At 39.9% G+C, this 25,910-nt stretch overlaps 1 protein-coding gene across 2 annotated transcripts in view; it reads left to right on the top strand.

Annotated features, from left to right (window-relative positions):
- The window catches only part of HIPK3 (homeodomain interacting protein kinase 3), a 78,553-nt gene that overhangs the window by 30,101 nt on the left and 22,542 nt on the right, over positions 1 to 25,910 (top strand). For both annotated transcript variants that reach the window (XM_064452792.1, XM_064452793.1), the window contains exon 3: positions 23,350 to 23,473. In XM_064452792.1, coding sequence (XP_064308862.1) covers positions 23,350 to 23,473 — 124 coding nt within the window. The remainder of the gene's footprint in view (positions 1 to 23,349; positions 23,474 to 25,910) is intronic.

The raw sequence follows: 25,910 nt of genomic DNA, 5'->3' as shown, positions 1-25,910 counted from the left end.
TAGGTCATATTCCATGATGATAAATTATCAACTCTAACCATGTCATAGAAGACAGTGTTATATGAATTAGGAATACTGAATGCAAAAAACAACCTCAGCCCTTCTTCCCCCTTACTGATAGAATTAAACTTCTACTAGAAGTTAATTACTTTGTAATTAGTGCTGTTCCCCCTCCCGACTCTGCAGACCTGCAATTTCCTGGTTTGTTCCTGGTGCTTGTTGTGGATTTCCGTGCGTTTCTGATGGTGGGTGCCAGGCTGGCGCTTCAGGGGAGGTGTGAGTCACCACAGGGGCGAGTGAAGGAGCAGTGTTCCTGCGATGCAGTCCACCGGTGGCATGCTCAAACATGCGCCAGGGAACAGCTCGTCAGGCATCTTCAGGATGGCTTCTGAAGAGACAAGTCCCTGTACTTGGCACAGAAGTAAATGGAAACTGGTGTGGTGCTAGAGCAGGAGGAGGAGGAACCAGAAACCCTCCTGCCCACCTGGGAGCGGGTGGCTGGTTTGGGGCTGGACCCCCCCGGTTGCTTCCAGTGCCGTTTGGCAGCAGCGGAGCTAATGCATGCCGTCTGCAGAGCCAGGGACTATGTAACAAAACATGTACCTTCTAGAAAGCAAGTGTGTTATTTTCTAGTTGCTTAAATAACATGAAAGGTGGATGTGGTCCTGTTCTATTTTTACATCCTCCCCGCCATGTATTACATGCATGCCCTCAGTCTTTTTGCTCATGAATTGCATTGCTTATGTGTCTTAAGCATGCATAAAATTGGATGCAACAACTCATTTCCCCTTGTTGCTGTGTTTTGATTTCAGCTTCAATATTTTCAAACATTTTCCCCTTAGTGCGATTGTTGTTTTGTTTTGGTTGTTTTTTTTCTTTTTCCTTTTTTTTTTTTCCCCTCTGGGGCTGTGCGTTAACAAAGAACTCTCTCTTTTGTGAGACAAACTTAATGTTTTGTCAAGCAACTGACTTATGGGGTTTGAGGTGAAAGCTAAAATGAAAGCCAGTACGCAGGCTAGTGTGTTTTGGCAAATCAAAAAGCACCAGTAGTCTGTGGATTAATGTCAGCTTAATGGCAGTCATCTGAGCGGATTCATTCTTCAGTTCTTAAGTTATAGTGATGTTGCTTCATTTTTCTTCCACACAAGACTATGTCAGTATAGTTCCTCTTAAAGATTCTTTGAATGTGTTCTTTGACTTTTTCGTTAATCCTTAGAGAACGGTTACAGATAAATCTCTGAAGTTTCTCTGTGTATGTTGCATCTGTAACTTTCCAGTGGTGAGCTGTGAGGACAAACGAAGGCACCTGTTTTGAAGATGGACCATGACCAGCTTGTTGGAGGGGACATTTGGTTGCCTGCGGTCGCAGTTCTGAAATGGGTAATGCAAGAAACTCCTGTGATAAGAAATAAGGTGATTGCTGGGTGGGTCTAATCTAGTGGGGGTTTTTGGAAAAATTTCAGAGGTGACTTCTGAGCTTTTTCTGGCTGATTTTTTAATGTGTGTAAGTGTGTGTTTGTCCCCAAACCACCAAAACTTTCAAGTACTTAAATGAAATCTGACTGACAGCAGATGAAAGTCCCAAAGGTGCCAACACCAGCAGTTTGAATGATAATATGCTTGTGGCCCTTGCATGTTATAGAAGGCAAAGTAGAGATCTAGGGTGGTTCATTCTTGTCTGGGGAGAGAAGTAGTGCAAATCTGAAAAAACAGCGACAGCAAAGTGTAATTAAGTCCAGTCGTTGTTGATAAGCTTGTTCACATTTGTGTGGCACGACAGCACATTCTCTTCGTCAGCAGATTCTGGCACAAGGACCTGTGGAGAAATGTGTGAAAAACTTCCTGACTTCTAAAATGGAAATAATTTCCCGATGTTTACTAAGAGCCTGTGTTCTTAGTTCTCTTTCTAGCTTATTGCTCAATGCTTGCTTCTCACAACTGGCACTGCCACTGCAAGAAGAACAGAAAACTATGCACACAAGGCAGGGAACTTTACTTCAAAAACAAACCAAAAAACCCCAAAACAAACCCACAAGAAAAAACACCCATAAACCCACCCCCAACAAACAAAAATCCAAACAACAAAACTTCCACCCAACAACCAAAGCAAACAAACAAAAACCCCTAAACCCCCCAAAAGCAAATGACATCCCCACCCAAAAATGTATGGGGGAAGGGGAAGAGAGTGCATGCTCAGAATCCCATCAAGATAACCAGTAGCTGTATATACCTGCAATTACAGGGTTGTCTTTTCAGAGCAGTGCATTGCTGTATTTAATTTTTCACATGTTGTGGGGTGTTTTGTTTTTTTTAATCCTCCCTTATAGAAACAAATATTTTATAATGTCTTACTTGCTTTAAGTAGTATGTAGTATTTTGTGCCAAACTTCTGTAGGCCTGAGCCTATGAGGAAGTATCTGAAAAATTAAAATTAGCCCAGATTGTTCTAAAATACACTTTGGTGCTTGACATCTGAAGGGCTGCCACATGGGGTTTTTCACATATTTCTGCTAGCCACTATCCTTTAACCTCAGCACCTCAAGCAGATGGCTCTGTAGGGATATCAGTACTGCAAGGTATCTTTAGGAGTTCAAGTTCCTGCTGTTCTGCTCTGAAGGAAGAATACTATATGCCTGTAGATTAACTTTTTTTGGGGGATGTATTTACCTTATTGATATAATTCTATGGTGGGGGAATCCTTTCATCACTTGGTAGCAGGTGGGCGTACTGGGAATAGTGTTAAGTCCTATTCTGCCTCGTGGTGAACTTGATAAACATGCAAGGCTCGCAGTCTCCCACTGGCAGCACTTGGGGCACAGGTACCTAAGGCAGAACCCACATGGGGATGGTGTGTTTGAACAACTCCTTATTGCACTACAGGTAGGCAGCTCTCCAGCCTGAGAGCTGCTGGCCAATCTGTGTAATTATTTCTAGTGTTTAAGTATCTTCAGTTAAGTAGCCAGCTTTGCTGCCTTAATAACATCTTGTGCAATTGGACCCTTCCCATGCTCCTTGCTGGCTCAAGGAGATGTGGCACGGTAGAATTTTTAGTGTGCAAAAGGGATAGGAATGCCAAGGGAGTTGTTGAAAAGGGACTACGTGCAATTAAGAGTATTTTCTTTTGCAAATCAAAATATCTTTTTCTTCTTTGTAAATCCGTTGTATGTCAGTTATTCTAGTTACAGCTTTTTTTTTTTTCTTGCATTGAGCAGACTGTTACGTATTACTAAAGAACTGGTAGCTGAAAGGGATTAATACCCATTTTCTTGGGTATTAATCTATGATGTGGTTAAACATAGTCTCTTTTTATTCTTTGTGAAACTTAACTTTTAACTTAGACTGGATTTTAAAGAAAGTTTCATAATTTTTGTACTTGCCATTTATAGTCAAACTGAATTTCCAATATTTTTTTTTCATTAATCAGTCTGTTTTTCCTCGTTGGGCTCACATGTGGCTTGTCTCAGAAAAATTTGTCATGCTTGGAAACCCAACTTGTGGAATTTGCACAACTGACAGATACATGCTTAGGGGTAATGTTTTTATACATTTTACAAAAATAAAAATGACCATTAGACACATTCCCGTGAAGCAACAAATGTTATTTCAGGTAGACCTAGATGTCAGTACAACATCCTTTCCTTTGTAAAAGCGGATTCATCCTTTGCTTAATCTCATTATTTCTCCTATATCAAACATAATCCATTCAGTAAAAGGTGGGATGAGGCAAAGGGCTCATGTGAGCCTCTAATAACCTTCTGACGACTATAAAAACAGCTCAAAGACCCAGTCAGTATCCAGTCTCTGATACTGACCGATAGCAAAAGCCTAAGAAAGACAAAGCAGCAAAGAAAATACATGTGTACTGATAGTTCCTAGTATATGCACCTACTTGCTGGCAGTCTGAGCTCATTAGCTTCCTCAGGTTGGACCTTTGTGTCTAGTAGCACATTAGTGATATTTTTTCTTGTCCTTTTTGTTTGATGGGGTGATCTTTTGTTTGGTTTTGGGTTTGTTGTTTTTGTTGTGGGTGGGTTTTTTTTGTGGTTTTTTTTTTTTTTTGAAAGACATACTCTCATGGCATGACCAAATCCAGCAGCGGAGCTCCGCAATCCAGTTATGTTTTATGAAATAGATTTAGTATTTGTTGTGTAAAGAGGTCCTGACGAGGAGCTGCTTTGTGGTGCAGCAGCCGATTTTATTGCATGAGTGACCAATGCTTTGAAATGTGATCGTTGGCTACTGGTGTTGCTGAGCCAGGCAAGAGCCCAGGAAAACAGGGTAAAATCTGTCAGAAAAATCGTCTTGTGAAATTTTCCAAGCAGCTCTGTTCAAGTACAGTAGGGTGGTACTTTTGGCCAGTACAGAATGAGGGAACTGTGACTTGTTCTGAGTCCTTTGTCTGCAGCTAGCACATCAGCCTGTCCTGTCCCTAACAAAAATGTTTTCTTTGGATTGTATTCCTTGTGTACTTTAACCTTTTTGCTTATTCCCATTTGGCCCTTCATAAGGATATTTTGGAGCCCTTCATTAGGAAGGCCTGTGCTCTATCTCCCACCTGGCGTTATTAACATCAGGAAACAAAGGGTGTTGCTGGGAGCGGAGGAAGGAAGTTAGACTTCAAAATTCCGCAGTTTGGAACCAGTTGGTTTTTTTTTGTTGTTGTTGTTGTTGTCGTTCCTGTTACTAAATGAAACTTTAAAATAGATTCTGTTTTGTGTGAAGCACAGTAGGAACAAACTGACTCCACTTTAAATGTGTTTATTTCTGATTGTAGTTAGATGCTACAAACGGGAATGAAATGGCATAAAGAAAATGAGGGCTATGCTTGCATTGACGTGGCTCTTGGTGACTGCATGAAAACGGAGGGGTCAGGAGTTCCTCTTCCTTGCTCTACCTCTGCGTTGCTATCCTGCAGAAATGGAAGGGTGAGGGAGGGCTCTGTGAAGGTGAGCAGGGCAGGGCTTGTTTTCCAGGAGCATTACCCTGAATGCAGGTTTGTGCAAGAAACTTTGTTCTGAGGTATGTTACTTGTGTTTTCTCCTAGCTAACTTGTCCATGTATTAATAAATCTCCTACACCGTGTGTGTGTTAAGAAGTGGGTGGAGAAAGTGAGTGTACGTATCTGTGAGTGTTGCTTTTGATAGGAAAAACAAGCATGAGAAATGTTTGCTGGGTATGCAGAGGTGGGTTTGCCTTCCCTAGAAAACACCTGGGAGTTTAGTTCTAGGCAATAGTCAATTTTCACAGCATCAAATTTAATCATTTCTTAAACAAACAAAACAAAACAAAACAAAACACCAAAACAAAACAAAAAAAACCCAAAACAAAACAAAAAAACCACAAAACCCAAACAATATTGAACAATTAGATGTTAACTTCTTGGTTGGCTACAAAATGTATTTAGCCTTCCAACCTGTGACTGATGTACGGTTTAATTTTGTTAGAACAGGTAATCCTGTGTCATGCACCTCTTGAATGTTCTTTGCAGCAGTTTTTTTTTAGAGCACTTTGGGAGCAAATTCATGATGAGCTTGTTGTAATAGTTGCACACAGGATAAAGAAAATAGCTTATAGGTTTGTTCTGGAAATGATGACTTGACAGTAGCCTCTGGCAGTGGAATTTAGCTATCAGTAGTGTGTTAATCCAGTTAAGTAGAGAGCCTTTCATAGGGAAATACGGGTCATGTGTTCTAGTTAAATAATTACCTTTAAAGTTATCGTGGAACTTGTAAACATTGCCTCAATATTTTTGTGATATCTTTTTTTTGGACATGATTATGACACAGTGATAATGCCTTATTGAAGTGGTAGCACGTGCAGTGGCTCTGGGTGGTATTTATTTCAGAACATTGTTGTCTAAAGCTGTGTTGATACATGTAAGCATTGACTTTGTCAGCTAGTTTTTGCCCATTCCTGTTTATTATTTAGAAAATACCAAATGCTACAACATTATGCTTTAGAAAATACCAAATGTTATGCTTGCATTTATACACCATTTTTTAAATCATAGCAAGCTTGCATTGAGACACACTGATGATTTGTAGAAGTTTATGAAGCTGGTGCTCTGTACTTTCCTTGCCTGATAAGTAGGTGTCCCCAGGGGTCAGTTTTCACCCTAAAGTTCCCCTGGACACGGTTCAGCTCCCATCCTCTTTTCTTCAGGGGGTACAGGCAGTGGTTCAACAGTTAAGCAATGGTTCAGATCAACTAGAAGGAAGAAGATAGCCAGTTAAATGCACAATGACTTACTTCAGTTAACTCCTATTGTAATTTCAGTCTCTCAATTCATAGATTTTTAATGTACGTTTTTTTTCCCTACACTGAACAGTGAAACAAAGAAACTCTACTATTTCACTTGTCTCTCATTTCAGTGGGTATACTGGCACCAGTGAGGGATAAGAAATACACAACACAGTGAGGTATGTGCTTATTCTGTAGAACAAAGCTTATTTTCCGTAGCTCTCATGAAGTTGCTAGAGCTGGTAACAGCGTGCCTTGTTAAGATTGCCGTGCCATTCTTTATTAAAAGATGCTGCTCTAGAGTCCTTAAACCTTCCAGATGTGAAGCATTTGAGTACAGTCTTTTTGTTTCAGATGTTTCAGGCTGACTGTAGGTTTGGGGGGTTTGTTTTTTTGTGTCTTTCTTTTTTCTTCCTTCTCCCGGATGAAACTAATCAACCAATGTTGAATGCCCCCTCCTCCCTCGTCTTGCAGTCTTGGCAGATAAAGTCTGATGATGCTTGTTAGGTTGGTTGGTTAGTGGTCCCGATAGCTCGCTGTGCTTCTTTGACATTGGAAAGATAATGGAGGCAAGTGAGTGGCAATCGATCATCTGCCACAGTTTGTATGGACTGCATGTGAACTTAAACTGAAATCAGGGATATGCAATTGGTAGTGAGTCTATTTTAATAATGTTTAAAATAATAAAACAGATTTAGAAATGGGCATCTTTGAGAAACCTTCACACCTGTACTTCTATAAATCTTGTAAACCTGTTTACATGAGACTTAACTGCAACAGGTTCATAAATATGCTCCACTGTTGGGTTTATAACTTGCAAAAATGTATGTGATCACTAGGGAATTTTAACCACCTTTAGTAGAAAACTTAGTAATCGTAATGCACTTTATTGCTACGTGATGTTTAAGAAACCTTAGACACTGTAATATTCCACTGACCATCCTTGGAGAACATAAAATGGTAGCAGAATGTAATGATCTTGGTTTTGGAACAGGACCCTCTGGCCTTTTATTTCAGAAGTCAGTTGCTTGAGGTCTCTAAGTGTAAGCAAAGACCACTTTCCTTGGTACTTCACCAAAACAGCTTTTTGTCTTTAGGTGCTCACAGTACCTTACCAAGACTTGAGAAGTCATTGACATACTTTTTATAGACTACAGTGATTTTTATCTTCAGATTAATTTTTTTTTCAAAAAAATGCAACTTTTGGGATTTTTTGGATGTTGTCTGGGTTTTATGTCTTTCCCAGATGTTTATTTTTAGTTATTAATGTTTTTAAAAAATATGTAATCTTGAATCATAGTCCAAGCTGATTTGCCTAAGGGCATTTGCAGCATCAGAGCCAGAAAATAATAAGGAAAAAAGTTTGTTACTGTCATATAATCTAGTTCTCAAATGACCAATGAAAATATTCTTAATTATCATTATGCTCTAATGGACTTTTTTCCCTCATAATGTGGGTGAAGTGGGGGCCGCCTTGGCCACAATGACGATGAAGCAGTCAAGTTTAAAATCTATGGTGACAGGAGGAAAGCTGCCAGCAAGACCTCAACTCTGGACATGAGGAGAGCAGACTTCAGGTCGCTCAGGGAACTACTTAGTAAGGTCCCCTGGGAAAAAGCTTCTGAAGGTGCTGGGGTCCATCAGTTCTGGTTGCTTTTTAAGTACCGCCTCCTAAAGGCACAGGAGCAGGTAGTCCAAAAGTGTAGGAAGTCAAGCAGGCGAGGCAAAAGGCCGGCTTGGCTGACCAGGGATATTCTTCTAGAAATAAGGAGAGAAAAAAGAAAGTATATGACCAGTGGAAGCAAGGTCAGGTGACATAGGAGGACTACAGGGATGCTGTTTGCCACTGCAGGGAGGAAACATGTGCGGCCAAATCTCAATTAGAGGTGAAGCTGGCCAGTTCTGTGAGGGACAATAAAAAGTACTGTTTAGAATACATTAATGGCCAAAGGGAGGCCAGAAATAACATTGGCCTGTTGCTTGATGAGAACGGTCACCTCATAAGCAGGAACATAGACAAGGCAGAGGTGTTTAATGCTTTCTTTGCCTCGGCCTTCAACACCGATGGTAGCCTAAGGGATCCCCAGAGCCCTGGGCTAGAGAACCATGACTGTGGGAATGATAAACTAATAAACCCTGAACTTGTGCAGGACTTGCTGCTCCAGCTGGATCCCTATAAGTTGATGGGGCCTGATGGGGTTCATCCAAGGGTCCTTAAAGAGCTGGCTGATGTCATAGCAAGATGTCTCCCAATGATTTTTCAATGGTCTTGGGAATCTGGAGAGGTCCCAGTTGACTGGAAGCTGGCAAGCATTGTCCCAGTCTTCAGGAAGGGCAACAGGGATGACCCCGGTAACTACAGGCCCATCAATCTCACTTCTGTGCATGGTAAAATTATGGAGATCATTCTGGGAGTTACTGAAAGAGAGTGCAGTCACTGGTCCTAGCCAGCACGGGTTCACGAGGAGAAAGTCCTGCCTAACAAACTTGATTTCCTTCTATGACAAGGTTACTATTACCCACGTAGTTGACCAAGGGAAGGCAGTCATTGTGATCTTTTTGGATTTCAGTAAAGCTTTTGATACTGTCTCTCACAGTATCCTCCTGGACAAAATGCCCAGCACACAGCTGGATAAACACGTCATGCAGTGGGTGAGCAATTGGCTGATGGGTCGGGCTCTAAGGGTTATAGTAAATGGGGTTACATCGGGCTGGCGGCCGGTCACTAGTGGGGTTCCACAGGGATCCATCTTGGGGCTGGTACTCTTTAATCTCTTTGTAAATGAGTTGGGTACAGGACTGGAAGGAATACTTATTAAGTTTGCTGATGACACAAAATTGGGAGAAGCTGTTGACACTCTTGAGGGCAGAGAGATCTAGACAAATTAGAGAGCTGGGCAAACACCGACCATATGAAGTTTAACAAGGGCAAGTGCCGGCTTTTGCACCTGGGGCACGGCAACCCTGGATGTACAGACAGACTGGGGAACGAGAGGCTGGAGAGCAGCTCTGCAGTTCTGGTCAATGGCAAGCTGAACATGAGCCGACAGCGTGCCCTGGCAGCCAAGAGGGCCAGCCGTGCCCTGGGGTGCATCAAGCACTGCATTGCAGCCAGGTGAGGGAGGGGATTGTCACGCTCTGCTCCGCGCTGGTGTGGCCTCACCTCGAGTGCTGCGTGCAGTTTTGGGCGCCACAGTATATTAAGGGTATAAAGCTACTAGAGAGTGTCCAGAGGAGGGCCATGAAGTTGGTGAAGGGTTTAGAGGAGAAACTGTACAAGGAGCAGCTGAAGTCACTTGGTTTGTTCAGCCTGGAGAAGGGGAGGCTAAAGGGAGACCTCATTGCAGTCTGCAGCTTCCTCCCAAGGAGAGGAGGGGGGGCAGGTGCTGATCTCTTCTCTCTGGTGACCAACAACAGGACCCAAGGGAATGGCAGGGAGATGTGCCAGGGGAGGTTTAGGTTGGGTATCAGGAAAAGGTTCTTCCCCCAGAGGGTGGTGGAGCCCTGGAACAGGCTCCCCAGGGAGGCAGTCACGGCACCAGCCTGGTGATATTCAAGAAGCACTTGGACAACGCCCTCAGAGACATGGTGTGAATTTGGGGCTGTCCTGTGCAGGGACAGGAGTTGGACTCGATGATCCTTTCCAAGTGGGTCCTTTCCAACTTGGGACATTCTATGATTCTATGTTACTAGCCTCTAAGTCTCTCCTGTATTGGTTTTTATGTAGATCTGATGCTGTTCTTGTCTCCAACTGTTCATTCTCAAGAGGTTATTTCTGTATAAGGCTCAAGTATTCCAGCGTCTCGGCAATTGTTTGATAATGGATAATTTTGCTGCTCGTGTCCCAGCAGCATCATTAATGTAGATGTTGTTCATAGAGCCTTTTCAAGGCTGGCTGAGAGCAGTTCTTCCTGGGTAATTCTAAAAAAATTTATAGGTCTATCTTGGCAGTGGGATTACGGCCAAGGATTTTTTTAAGTATATTGCTCTGCTTGTGATAGTTTATGGCTATCCTATTAATGGATAATAGAATTTCTTATTCATGTCTAGTCAATAAAAAGTTGACTTTTTACTGCTGTCAGTCTTAAAACCGAGATTCAGAAGGAAAACATCCAGACAAACTGACTTCAGGAAAATTCGTGTTATACAAAAAATCCCACTGAGCTGGTGATCATGATCCTGTCTGATTTAACCTATAATCTTTGGCCGATGTCAGTGACCAAAAAGAACTACAGGAACTTCATGGATATAGAAGGAAAATGTGAAGATTTCCCCCACCGAAAGAAGCGTGTGTGTGTTTGTAAGGACTGTTCAGGTTGCAGGTAGCAAACCTGGGACATTGCAGAAGTGGAGCAGTAGTGGGCTCCTTTTGGGAGATGGGTTTTTTCTCTCAAGAAGAGATTCCCTCCCCCCCCCCCCCCCCCGAAATTGAACACACAGAGGATACACTTACAGTTTTAGATTGACTTCTTCCTAAAAGTGAAAAACACAATGTAAAAATCCCAGAAAACTCAATGAACTTGATTCAAAAGGAGATAATAACTCTGTTAGTGAAGTCACAGCAAGGCCAGTGTTGGGAGCCTTACTTACTAAAAAGCAATAACATAATGCAGGGCTGGCCTTTGAAAGTTTCCCCTATCAGTTTGTGTTGTCATAGCACAATCTAAAAATAGTTCCTGGGACTAAGAAAAGGTAACGCTTTGATTTGAGGAGATTCTTTTTTCTTGAAAAATTCATATATGCTGGAAACAAAACAAGCGTGAGTTCTTCACATCTCTAAGGAAATCACAAATACGTTTTCAGAGGAGGTTTGTTAATTGAACTTTAACTTTCGTCTTTTCCAAGAGCAGGAGTTCCCAGTAAATACAGCTACTGCGTAGACTCTCATAATACGTTAGCCTTTAGGGCAGTGTTCAGTGTTTGGCCAAAGATTATATCACATGCAAAATAGTCAGACTTCCCAATGTTTTGTTTGTTTGTTTTTCAATTTTTGTTAGTTGTTGGCATTTTGAATAAATTTTTACTTGGCATGTTTTAGTTTTGTATTTTGTTGGAAGTCGCTTGAAAGTTGAAACTAGAATATCTCCCTGAAATAGTATGGTAGTGAGATGGATTATGGATTTTTTTTTTGGTGATATATGTGTCAATTCTCAGTTTAACACACATCTGAGAGTGTTTCATAACCTTTATTCTATTAAAGCATTTTTAATGGTTCAAATGAAAGGACAGTTGTGTTCTTGAAATAACTACTGCTATTATTTTTTTAAAGTTCAGGAAATGTTTATTGCTCCTCATACTTTGCCAGCAGTGTCTTGCAGAGTCTTGCGAAATTCTATGTAATATTTTTTCTGTACATTGAGAAGAGCGGGCAGTGAAGATAGCTTACCTTCCCTTTTTTCTTGGAGACAAAAATGACGTTACATCACCAGCTCAAGGCACTGAGCAGTTGGGTGCTACAGCCCTATTTGAGCAGTAGCACATCTGTAAATGGGGGGAAAATTTCCTGTCTATTTGATCCTTGCTGCTTGTGTTAAATTGTCAACAAGTGTGCCTTTCCCGAACGTGAGTGTCTGTCTATATTGGGAACAGACTGAAGTTTTTAGCCATAAGTAATGATCTGTTCACAATTATTAGTGTCCTGGACGGGACTCTGAGGGTTTACCTGGATGAAAGACTCCCATTATTATGTAATTATTATCTAGATCTCATTATTATCTTTTTTCTTTAAACTGCACTACATGTTTTTAACTTTTATTTGCTCTGACAACAAAATTGGAACATTCTGCTTCATTAAAAAGAATTCCCAGTGTGATGTGGTTACCCTGATTTACTCATCTTTAGTGTGGTGGTAGAGGGTCTGGGTTTTAGTATTAGATAACAGGCAAGAACTGCTTTAAAAATTATATAACCATTTATGTAGTGAGAAGAATAAATGGAAGAAAAAAACCTGCCCCATGTTTCAACATTTGGGTAGAGTCTATAACATTTTTGTATGTAACATTACTTCAAAAATGTTTGCAAAGCAGAGCTTGCAGAAACGCTGGGGTTCTGCTGTGGTCATGTTCCTGTTGCAGCCTGTTGTTGGGGTCTGATATGACATCAATCTGGATGTAATAGATACAGAGTTAAGCAGTTTATTTTAGGATCTGAAACTCTTCTAAGAATAGACAGGCTCTCCTTTCAAGGGGAAAGGAAAAATAAATTAAAATAAGAAACCTGGGAAGGGAAAACAGGAAAAAAGTGAAGAAGAAAAAGTATCTAGGGAGAACAAAAAAGGGAAAAAACAGCAGACTGGTACTAGTGGGGTTCAAGGTTGGGGTGAAACACGTGAAGGGACCGTTGCATGTGGATTCTTTCTGCATACTGCAGTGCAGTGGCAAGCCAATGATGTGGCATACTGGAAGGCTGAAGTCTTACAGTCTAGCCTACCAAAATAGACTTGTGTAATCTTCCTGTCTAGCACTCCATAGGTTTAATTCAGCAGGGAGGAAAAAAATTAACCTTTTAAATTTTCTAATGTAATTTCTTAGTTTTGTGAGAACATTGACAGGTGATTTTCTATAGTGCCCCAAAGTTTAGGCTCTTCACTGTTTCCCTATGACTATGTTAGTGGGATCGCTAAACCGCGGGTAAGAATGAGACTTATTCTGGTGGTGTCGTATTTACACCAGGGGTCTAATCATAGAAGTTTGTATGGGAAAAACTCACCAGGTCAGCCAGTCAGTTCACTTGCCAATGCATCATAAATTACTACAGCAGTGTACAAATCAAAGTTAAGTTTGAATGTCAATGCGTCCTCTGTGTTGGGTGTATTTTTCTGTGCTGTTGTATGGAAGCAACAGATCCCAATAAAACATTGTGCCAGATATATATCTGTTGGGCATGAATCTACCAGTAGATTTGGAAGTGTTTAGAAATTTTTTTATTCACCAAAAAGTCTCTACTAGTGTAACCTTGAGAAGGTAGATTTAATTTCATGTATGTTAACCCACCTGTACCAGTTGCTGCTCTGTAGGTTTTCTGTCCTAACTTTCTTATAATGATTCTATTCTATTCATAGCTGTCAAGTGTCTAGATAATACTTTATACAGGGGAATATGCAATGTGACATGGATTTTGGTGTTCCATTTATGTAGTGAACAGGACATGAATCTCCCATGTGGACTCTTGCAAGTGTTGCTGCAGAATGAAAGGAATTATCCGTTGTGTCTTCAGGGTAGATTTTTCTTTTAGTCTTTTTTAATAAGCTGGTTAATATAAAGTAACATGTTATGGTTCTTGACATAACAGCCATATCCTTGCACTCTTTGGCATAGTTCAGGTAAAATACCAAAGCAAGAATCCATTTAAATAAAAAATAAAGCACACCCTCACGCCAATCAGTCCTCTGAGAAACCGATACCTCCTTCTGTTGCCTTGTGTGTGGTGGGAGTCCCTTGGTAGGGTTTTTCCAGCAGCATCAGGCTGCTTGCTTCCTTAGGACCACCGTGACTTTGTACCCTCAGTCCAGAGGTAGAAGTGTTGTCACCAGTGGCAAAAGCACAAGAAGCTTTCATACAAAACTGACTTACAAGGTCTTGCTATTCTTGATGAGGATGCTACAAGCAAATACTGCCATGCTTATTACTCTTTTGTAGAAACTCCCTATCTGTCCTTCAGCTGGTGTGTTTGGGCACTGCAAGTTCATGCAGACCCTTACAGAGTTAGAAGCTGATATTCCCACAAAATCAACAATAACAAAGCAAAGGGCAAGGGGGATTTAAGATCTGGCATCTCTGATTTGTGAGGCCTTGAAATATCCCACACTGTGCTGTTCTCATTTTTCTCTTGTGCTTGTTCAGAGCTGGAAATTGTTGCTAGTGTTTGATCCTCTCCTTGGATGGAGGCCAGTTTGTGGTTGCCGCCTGCCCCACTGTGTGGTCTTCCACAGTAACCTGTACTTGCCCTAACTTCTATCTCTATTCCAAGCAAGATAATTTCAAGCTAGTTTTTCTTCAAAAACCATCTGGACAATTCACCAGCTCAGCTTGGATTTTTGTTTTGGCACAAGATTCTGGACATTTTCAGTTTTTGTGTGTTGCTTCTTTTCCCTCCTGTCCCTCCTCCCATCCTGCCCCAATAGAAAAAAAAAAAAAAGTTTAAAAAAACACCAAAGGTGGTTGTAGCATGTATAGGGAAGCATGTCAGGAACAACACACTGTATGATGGAGACCATCTCATTAAATTATATGTGTAGGCTGTTATTGCAGCTCAGACAGTGAGTATGACTGCTAGCAAAACTGCAGAAGAAAGGGTGCCTGGGTCCTTCCAGTAAGAGACATGCAAACCAAGAATTTAGACATCTGTATGTATGTATGTGTACATACATACGTGCACACCTGTAACAGCCTATATCCCCTGTACTCTGGGGCAGGATTTGGTTGAGAAGAAGGGAGTTACTTGTTGCAGGTGACTTTGGTGTGATGTCAGAACTGCGCGCCTTATTCAGTGCCCTGGCGTTGCTGGTACAAGTGGAGCGTGGTATTTGGGCAGAGCACACTCCCTGCCTCAGGTGAGGACAGAGGCAACGTCTGTGTGATCATCTCTTGCAGCCTTTGACTCTTCCAAGGATAAAGCACTGCAGGGTGGTTTCACAGTTAAGAGTAAAGCATACAAGCACAAGTACACAAAGGATATTGTCAGAATTCAGTTATTGGTAAGTAACCTCATTTGATGCTTTGCTGTCTAAAATGTAAATAAAATGTATCAAATTGCAGACTTTATTTACCAATAAAGCATCTGAAGAGCTTCTCTGTACACAATTTTCTTTTTATATTGCTCCATCAGTATCTACTTTGCTTAATTTTCACGTAATTCAAAAACTGCGTGGCATACCAAGAGTACATAAATCACTTGGTAAGTTGCAGTCTTTCTGAGGAAAAACAAAATCATGGAAAGGCAGAAGCATGATCATCTTCTGGTTTTAATAAAATCAACATTTCATTTCACTAGAGATATTGAATAAGTGGAAAAGAATCTGTTGAAATCACTTCTCGTTTTATTATTCTCAGCTGCAAAAATCAAAGAATAACTAAATATTATATTTAGTACTTATTGTAAGTTGTAAGAGAAGGTGTATTAGGTTAAAATTTATGATGGCTCTTTGAAAGTAAAATTCTTTTTCCGTTTCAGGAAAGAGCACTAGGATAGTTTGCTTGTAATTTTATTTGATGAAATTACCTAAGATTTATTTGTTATTTGTCTGGTTTGATTTCCTGTTGTCTTTCCTGTTCTCCTCCTTCAGTTGTGAGCTCTATGTTCATATCAACTCTTTTTGCAGTGATTACTTCTTTTTGTAAGTAGTTACATATTTGGGCTACTGTCTATAAGGTTTTAAAATCCTACCTCCTCCTCAAGGTCAGATCAGGGTTCAAAGTTGAACTGGCAGCTGCGTGTCAGTCTTGTACGTTATATGCAACAGTGGAAGGCTGCGATGTTAAGTAGGTCTCTTCTAGCCACTGAACATTGCATAGTTCTATGAAAAGGTTTTATTATGCTAAAATGAAGCTTTTTTTCTACCAGAAAGTGAGAATTCCTTTTGCACAGCACTGTGGACACCACCACAGCAATACCACGGCTGTAGAAGTTTACAGGAGATACGGTGACTCCTGTCTTCACTTTCACTGAGGGTCTGGAGGCACCAAACCTGTTCAAAGGAGGAATGAAATTATGAACGAGGGGATAACTTCTCGCATCTTCTTGAACATATTTGTTCTCCCTGTGTTTTGTGTTACATGGTGATGTATCCCTAAATTGCAGAGCAATATTCTTGATTCTTTTGTGCCGCCTCAGACACAGATGTCCCTGTCCATTTTAACGTTTCCAGAGTCTGTTTCTGAGCATTTACATTTTTGCTTTCTGTTTATATCCTCTTACCTTCTTAAAGGTTAAAAAAAACCAGCAATGGTTTGAGCCAGCACTGTGCCCTGGTGGCCAAGAAGGCCAACGGTATCCCGGGGAAGAGAAGACTGAGGGGGGATCTCATCAATGTTTATAAATATCTAAAGGGTGGATGTCAGGATGATGGGACTGGGCTCACTTGTGGTGCCCAGCGACAGGCCAAGGGGCAATGGGCACAAATTGGAACATAGGAAATGCCACTTAAATATGAGAAAACTCATTCCCTGTGCAGGTGCCAGAGCAGTGGAACAGGCTGCCCGGGTTGTTTGTGGAGTCTCCTTTGCTGGAGACATTCAAACCCCGCCTGGATGCGTTCCTGTGCCCCCTCCTCTAGGTGTGCCTGCTCAAGCAGGGGATTTGGATGAGATGATCTCTAGAGGTCCCTTCCAATCCCTACAGGTCTATAGTTCTGTGATTCTGTGAAAACCAAAATTAAACAAACAAACAAATCAGAATTTGCAAGTTGTATACTTCCTAATGCCTAATTTTAGCAGAGTTAACAGTAGAAAACTGTAGAAGAAAAACCAGGATTGTGAATGTAAATCTATAATGCAGTTTTGCATTATGGATTTACTTCAACAATCCTTTCAAAGGATAATGGAGGAAAGCTCATTGTCTGGCACACGGTAGCATACTTGCATTTCAAAGACCAAATGTTTGTTAACACATGACACTACCAGCCTGTATTCTAACAACTCAATGGGCTTAAAAGAAAGAGACAATTCAACTATGAAAGTGTTCTTTAAAAAAAAATAATTCACTCAAATGAACATCTTATCCATAAAATGACTTTTTAAAAGACTTCTATAAATTTTATTGACATAATTCTTATCCTAACAAAATGGCATTAAGAATAAAAGTTATTCTGACCATGAAGAAGATTGTAGAGACTTTTTAGTTTAGATCAAGGGATTTGCTTGAGTAGCTCTTACCTTTGTACAACAATAGTGATTTTAGTATGTAGGAAATGAGAGGCACGTATGTTATCAGATCTGTGGTCTATGTGTTCTGGTATTTTGTCGCTGGAGAAAATTTACCATAGCAGAAGGTTGCACTTCAGTGTCTTCTGATGCGAGCTTCTGCCAGCTCTACACCACTGATGGCTGTTTTTATTGTACATTGATATGAGCGTTGCTGTTTAATCTAGAGCTGTTGGGGATATTTTTTCTGCTGATCCATTCTTAAGTACTCTTAATGTTTTTTGCCTCAACAGCGGCCCAGGATTCAAAGCCTATTTGTATTCTGTCTTTTTTTCTTTATTCTGTCTTTTTTTCTTAAAAAACAACAACAACAACAACAAAAAAACAACAAAAAACCCCCAAACCCTCTTATATCAGTTTTTAATCTCAAAGGGGGTGGGGGATTCCTTGGTCTTCTATAGTGAGGCAGGGCATTAGAAACACCTGGCTGCTTCTCTTCCGTTGTTTTATATATAATTTGAGTAATGTTACTGATCATTTATTCTTTGCTGAAGCTTTATAGTTCTAACCAGGGTTTCTTCTTGTACCAAAGTCTCTTCATCTTTAATTTATATTGTCCTTCTCTGCGTCTTTTCTATTTGATGTATCCTTTTTCAGATGGGGGTGACCAAAACTGAACACAGAATTCAAAAGTGAACACACACTATTCAAGGTGAGGGAGTATCACTAGTTTTATATAAGGCATAATAACTTTCGGTATGTCTTTGTCCTTTCAAAATAAATACTGATATCCTGATTATTTTTGCTCCCAGTTGTAAGATATTTTTCCCGAGCAATCTGTACAGTTTCCTAGACTTTTTGTCATTGGAAAGTTGGTTAATTTACAACCTTTTAATTCTTACGGGTAATTAATTAATGAATAATGTACATTAATTTTCACTATGGTTTACTACATACCGTGTATGCTCTACTGCCTGTCATTGTGTTGATCTAATTGCATGTTTGAAGTTCCTTCTGAAGTCTGTCACAAATGCACTAGAGAACCAGCTGTTCTTCATATCCTTCATCATCCACAGATTTTGTCATTATGTGGTTCATTCCCATTGCATCCTTCAGATTATTGAAGTGTACTTGCCTATGGGTTGGGTTTTTTTTCTGATTATTGCCACCTTGATTTGGATCCCTCTAGCCTAGAGTCTTTCCTGTGTTCTTGCAGATCTCTTAGACAGGTTTGCACTCCTCTGTATTCATGGTGAAGACCAGAAGTTGAAGAAAATGAATTGTACATGAGAATACTCATTATAATGCCCATTACTATCTCTCATTAACTTCTTCACTGCATCTCTTTCTCTTAAACCTTCTTTCTGTAGAAGAACAACTACATATCTCACACCCATGTCTAGTTATTTCTTTCATAAAGTGTATGCTTGTATTATTCTAGTAGTGGTAGTGTGGGGGGGAAGTGTTACTCTCAGGTTTGTAATCCATTTTGACTATAACTCTTGCAAATCGGATTCATTTACGTGAGTTCTTTTCATCCGTAAGATGGCTTTGAACAAGTCATTAATAAAAAAAGATAAACATCCTACCCGTTGGATGACTTCTTCGCCTAAGTATTCATTATAATGATGACAGCGTGCTGTATCCTGAGCAAATAAAGTATTAGGCATTTGTCGCAATGAACAGTGGTAATTAGGGGTAGCAATGTTTGGCTTATATGAGAAGAGTATAAATTTTGTGTGGCATGCTCATATTAGATATGCTGTCTGCATTTACCTTCAACTATATGAATATACAGAAGCTAAAAATTATGGAGAGACAGTATTAAAATCCTTATTCAGTGTGTTTTAAATTGCAATGTCAAAATGGCTTGGTAATGCTTATATGCCTGTTTGGAAGGAATTTTTCTGCAAAACCCATAATGAGGAAGTAACACTGCCAAGAAGGATATACCAGGATTCCGGATGTCCAGCATCTTTGGAGTAGGCCATAGTACCTGGGGAGAGGAAGTAGCTCCATGTTCCTCGTATGGCACCTTTGCCTTCAGCTTCTGGTATGGAAGTTGGTGTAGGTGGTCCTAAAGGTTTTGGTCTTGGAGAGAAATCACATGGCTGTGTTGAAAGGAGTGGGAGAGATGGGGGGAGGAAGGCTATTTATATAATCTTCTCTCATTAGAGAGTGGCAACCTGGTGGTCAATAAATAAAACAATGGCATGTGGTAGACAGTAGATACATTGACCCTTTCATACTGCCAGAAAAGAAATAGAAATAAAAATTGCTCGGTTTTTAATCTGATTTCCTTGACATGTGAGGGGGGTAGGTATAACGGTTATAGCACCTTCAGTGGGGAATATATTTGAGAAATTATTTGTGCGCTCTACAGAAGTTTTCATAAAGTTAGCAGTTCCAGGAAGCTGCTGGTTTTGTTGTTATAAAGCTGTTCTTCACTTGTTATTATGTACATTACCTGTTGTTTTTTAGCTTTTTTGATTAACTTTTGTTCTAAATAGGATTTTTGACTGAAGACTTGTAGATAGTGACCATTCGAAATGGCTTAACTTCTTACAGTTTTTGTTGTGACTTATTTTTTTAATATGGCTAATTCTTGCTCTTTATTCTTTGTTCCCCCAGTGTAAAGGTTGGAAGAATTTTTCTATTATTATTCTTAAGGTTTTTATTTTTATGTAGGTTTTTGCTTGTTTGTCTGTTTTTTAATCCTCCGTGGAATTATTTCACTTTTGTTCAAATGTATTTATTTTGTTGCTTCATTCTAAGCTGGTTAACATGCTGAGGCTAAATTATTTTATGAAATAGTCTAGTGTTTAAGCAAGTTAACAGAACAAATTACGTGGTTTCTTTCCTTATATACTTACAAAAACCTAGAGAATAATTTGTATATTCATGGTCTGTGATGTAATAAATAGAAACGGGACTATCCAAACAAGCAGCTGAAGCAAATATTCATTTGCATCTTTCGTCTTTTTAGATATTTCCAATTGAAAAGTCTGCTTCAGGAGAGTTGAATTGAGCTGTGCTGTGTCAGGCCAGAAAGGAGGATTTCAGATGTGTTAATCAAGAACTTGTTGCTTAATAAAGTGAATCCTTCCAGTGTAATAATATTGCATTTCAAATTCTAAGTGAATGTTTTTAATTAATATTTAATTAACATTGATAAGAAGGAAATAGATGCTCTCTTGTGTAAAATCTTGCTTTTAATTTCATTTATGTACATTTAAGTAAGATTTGGTATCCTGGTGTTCTCCTTGTTGATGTCTTGGTATGGGAAAACAGATGCTATTTACTAAGTTGGGGACTACAGTAGCTTCTGGTGTGCTGAGCATCTTGTCATCTACAGTAAATACCAAGCAGTAGTATGTGTGTCTGGTGGTGTTTCCTGAGAGGGAAGTAGTAAGTTACAGTCTTTTTTCTGAATAATCTGATGTTAAAGTGACTGTGTTGGGATATCTGGTGTTCCTGCCACTTAATTTAATGTCTGTGGTTGTAGTTAGGTAAGGGAATACCTTCCTTTTAAGCTGCATGTGAAAATATTTTCTGTGGATCATCTTAAAAAAATAAAAATTGAAGAATGACTCCCTCCTCTTTAACCCTTTCCTCCCCAGTTGTCCAAATAAATTTTAACTGGAAGTTTAAAAGAAGGAGAGAGGGGAAAAAAAAGTTCTTTTGAACATACCATTAACAAACTGTTCCTTTATAAAAAATATTTGTGCTGGTTAAAACCAATCTAAACATAATCAAACCCAGTACAAGTTCTCTTGTAACTGTCTCCTGTGGAAGAGTTGCTCTCTTTTAAGGACCAGCATGGGGCCATGGTAGGAGATGTTGAACCTGAAAACCAGCTAATCTGACATTTCTGTGGAGCAGCAGCTCTTCATCTTCCTCACTTGAAGCTAGCCAGAAAGTTAATTTTGTTCACTGTACTGTAATGAGGTGTGGGTAGCCCTGTTTGGGAGCACATTTATGTCCTGTTGTGGTTGGTAGGTCAAGTGTTGGGAAATGAGGAGCACTGGTCTTGCCTCTCCTTAAATATGTCCCTTTTCCTTAGACTTGTTAGTGTTTTACTGGTATTGCAGAACTGCTTGGTACCCCTGAAAAACTAACAGATTACTATATTGTGAAATACAGTAAATGTTCTTTCTTTTGTCATGACATCTACCCTTATCCTTCTTTCATTTGCAATCCTGTCCCTCAAAAGAGACGAGCAACAGACTGACTGACTGTGGCTATTTTTATACAGTGCACATATTAACCATTGAGTAAATCTAAGAGGTTTTAAAGAGCTTATTTTAGCAGAAGCATTTGTTAAAGCCCCTATATCCATAGGCTGTGTGTATATTCATTAACTATTCAGGGCTGTAACATAATACAACAAAAGGAAGCGTATTTTAACAGAGATCTGTAACAACCGTATGCAGGCTGGCACCCAGCCAGCAGCTGAAGGCAGACATTTCTTACGGCTATTTCTAGTCTTGTGGCATCTAGATATATTAAACGTATTTCTCAGATAACGAAACTAGCTAATACTTACTGCAGTGTCATGATCCTGCATTACAAAAATATGCTATGTTTGATCCCTAGAAGTTTATTGTAATCAAATCTTTGAAGGCAGTGGAAAACTGAGCCTCTGCAGTTTCACCACCAGTGTGACAAGGTTTATCCTTCATATAATCGCATCTGAAATGGTTTGTGACAAGGACAGGAATGAAAGAAGCTGTGGCAGGAACAGAAAGTGCATAAATATTTAACAGAATATCCTGTCCTGTAGACTTTCTTATCTGTGGGAAGTCTCAGATTTTCCCTGCAGCAGAAGCGAGGGTGGTTTCACTGGTCAGGGATGCAGCAGAGCCTTGGGAGTCCTTTCCCAGCAGTGAATGTGCACCCTTGAAGCTTGGAGTATGTATGTGTACAGCTTCTGCCAACTACTCCTTGTGAAGAAGGATGCAGATGCTTCAGATCTCGGTCTACTATATACTACAAAACATCATCTCTGTCCCAGAGCAGTGTGAAAATAGGAATTTGTTCCCAATCCAGTACGTTTTGGTGAAATAAAGAATATTCTGGTAAATGTAAATGTCAGAGGAGAAGATAAATGAGATATGTAGGAATTTACTATGGTCAAGAGATCCTGTTTTGTATGCGGAATGTCAATATGATACACCAGCATGTGCTGAAGGGTAAGACTTTTAAGCTTTTACAGAGGTGAGAAATCGCGATTTTCTCCACCAGCGTGTTACCTGATCAGCTGAATGCTACTGTTCTGTCCAGCTGCGATGGGGATTACCCTGTTAGTTTTAACCATCTTCATACTGTTCTGTAGCATGTTAACCTAACAACAGATTGTTTTAAAAGTAAATCACTTTATAGTGTGATGCTTTAAATAATATTTTACGTCTCCAGGCTTTTTCTATATTAGCATGCAGATATATTTTAATACTTTCTCCTTTTGTTAATAACTTGAATGAACTGGGAGGGAAGGTTTAAAAAGAACAAATGCATTTAAAATGGATATCTGTGAAATAATTGAGTTCTGCTCCATGTGAACAGAAAAAACCCTTTAGCAGCTGTGTCAGTACCAGTTTTTCTGGTTCTTGAGTACAGAAATAAATTCAAATGCCTTTGGTTAAATAATTCACATTTGGTTTAGGTGAAAAATAAGACCTGGTCTCTTTAGCAAGTGCAGTGATTTCATTTAAGTGACTTAAAAATTGATCACATTGAACTGATTTGAGTGCATTAAGGGATTTGCAGTTATGTAATTAAATTGATATTTTAAACAGCTTTAAGTGTACTGTGCAGTTGGGAAGTGTGTAAGTGTATTTTCAGAAAAAACCCTCTTTGTTTCTGAGAAAAATTACTACTGTGTTTAGAATGTAGTTACAGGTGTATGACATTGAATGGACAAATCAGTTGTGCCATACTGAAAGAAAGGCAAAAATATTGAATCTGTGGCATTCTGTTTCTTGGGCATATCAATTATTTTATGTACATAGCAAACTGATACTTGTAGGAAAAAAAGTCTCAGAGCTGCAAAAATTTACCACAGATTATCTAGATAAAGAAAAATAGATATCTGAGATTATGATTTCATTGAAGTAATTAGCCTGTGTTTTCAAATAACAGCTTTTGGGTTTGGGGTTTTGTGGTTTTTTTTTTTGGGGGGGGTCTTGTTGGGTTGTTGAATTACCTTTTTTGTCTTGAAGGAAGAAATTCAGTAACCATGTTTAATTTGCAGAGCACCAGAGATCATACTGGGATTGCCGTTTTGTGAAGCCATAGACATGTGGTCGTTAGGGTGTGTGATTGCAGAGCTGTTTCTTGGATGGCCACTGTACCCAGGAGCACTGGAATATGACCAGGTAGTAGAATAAATTTCACAAGCGTATGCACACTTTATGCAACTTAAGAATTTCAGATCATTAAATGCAGGATTTCAAATATTAATAACATCCCCTATTAAGTCGTATTTCTTCAAGTCTGTTCAATGCTTTTAATTTAGTCCTATTGATTGTCCTAGAAACATAAATCCTGTTTCTAGACCAAAGTGTATATTGCGCTGCTTTTCTGTATTGAAGTTGTCTTCCCCCCCCCCCCCCCCCCTTTTTCTGTCTTGCAAAATAAATGTTAGTGTTGAAGCTGCTTTTTCTGATGGAGGCCAAAATTTGTGGCCACTCAATGGCGTTGTAATCTCTCTTTCACTTGCCATGAACAGGGTTGACTCTGGAATGTCTGTTCAGATGTCAAGGTTAATTGCCTTCTGAATACTTCCTGATGCTTTCTGGAAATCCAGCATAGCTCAAAGATTTGAGAGCCTATACTTCATGAGGAACGAGAATCAACTGTCACAATAATACTGTATATATGCAGTGGTAATGCTTGAAGCTCTTGAAGCTGTGCCTTTGCTTTGTTGGAGTTTTCAACTACTGACACCATTGGCATTAGTGAGCTGGCTTAAAAGTTTTTTCTAATGAAAGATGTAGAACATTTTCTATTTAAAACACTTAAGAGAGAAAAGTCTTCAATTTTCTGGCATAAAGTGAAAATTTGGAATGAATGTAATCAGCATTATGACTATCCCCACCTGGTTTTAAACTTCGAAAGTAAGGAAATCATGTGAAAATCCCAGATACAACAGCACTGGCTTGTTCCTAACTTCTACACCTTTGATTCAACATTCAGTTTAGGGGCAGTTTCTCCAGCATGTTGTTTAGGTTATTCAAATCCTTATCTTCATGTAGTGGGCGTTTGGCTCCCTTGCGTACAGATCAGACCTACTTTTCTAGAAATCCTTTTGTTAAAATCAGTGTCGGGATATATTGATTATTCTTGTGTTGATGTTGGTAACATTTAATATTTCAGTTTCCCTCACACAAAATTCAGTGTTTCATGGGTAGGAATTAAGCTATGAGTGGAACATGGGTTGAGGCCTTGATGCATTTAGAAGACCTTTGTGCAGGGCATTGCTGTTAACATTAAGAACGAAAGAGGAAACAACTACCAACCATATAATTCATTATGTTCTTTAAGTAAAAAGTGAAGGCAATTGTTTTTGGAAAGAATCTGTAATCCCATCTCAAAAATTTCCAGGAACTTGGCAAATTTACCTCTTATTTTGAAAGAGACTGCAGGAGAAGATCTGGACTTGCAAAAAAAGTGCCAAAATACGTAATTTCCAGACTTACTTTCACTTTTGACCCTGTACTGCTGTTAAAATGGGTGCTGCTGTGGGTGAGGAAGGACCTTGTAAGCCCAGTTCATGGTCTTCTGATCATGATCTCACATACAGGCAGGTGCTGCTTCTGGGTGTGGAATGTGGCTTTGGACCACATCTCCAGTCACTTACAATGCAGTAGGGATTTGAATGGTGGAGATTGCTGCCCACGTCCTGATTCTTTCCACAAATTAACTTGAGATTTGTCATGATGGCAGCAGCCCAGACTGTTAACGTGTGCCAACGGGCTTACATAGCTCTGAGCGTCTGACTTTTGTACAGAGAGCAGTAACAGTGTGAAAGCTCAATCTCATGATTATGAGGATGTTTTTTCAGAACAATAGTCTCCTTTGAAAAAACACACCTTCTTTTCCCTGCTATACCCCAGCCATCTTGTCATGTACAAGATCCAGGCACATGAAGGCAGCTTAGTGCGGTGCGCAGAGCGGCTATCTTCATAGCACTCGTTGGCTCATCTTTCCTCAGTTTTAGACCGGCAGGCCCTTAGGACAGCGTATTCCTGTTACGTGTTTCCTGCCATTTTAGGCGTAATGCCAACATGGTTTGACCTCTAGATGCTGCTGGACGGTGCAAGTAAACAGTATTGTCACCAATGGCAGCCACCTTCCAAGACGCTGTACTTCCTGCAAAGGACTGTGTGGATTAGGGGTTAATTCTGATGCCCACAAGATTTTCTGCATGCTTTACAAGTGAATAGTGAGTTTAAAAGACACTTAGTTAGACAGACATATCATTCAAGTTTCCTGGAAGCAACAAGTTAGCAACTTGTTAGCAACAAGTTGTTTAGCAACGTGTCTGATCTGTGTCGGTGGTCGAGGAGCTGTAACCGCTCTGCACCAGCAGGAATTACCTTACTTCAGTCAGCCTTATCATTGTGCTCAAGCAGGTCTGCAAAACTTGCTTCAGAGAAATTTGATTCAGGATTTTCCTCAGTGTACACAAGTACAGCAGTTGTAGGAGAGGGCTCCCAAGGAAATTCCTTTCCTCCTGCTATGTGTCACCGATTAAATGAACAGGCAAGGGCTTTGTGCTGCATTTCCCCCTGTCCCCCTGGCATGTGGCAA

The sequence above is a fragment of the Phalacrocorax carbo genome, chromosome 5 (genome assembly GCF_963921805.1).
Source record: "Phalacrocorax carbo chromosome 5, bPhaCar2.1, whole genome shotgun sequence".
NCBI lineage: Eukaryota > Metazoa > Chordata > Aves > Suliformes > Phalacrocoracidae > Phalacrocorax > Phalacrocorax carbo.
Note: the sequence above shows the minus strand (reverse complement) of the source record. Positions and strands in the feature narration are given on the sequence as shown.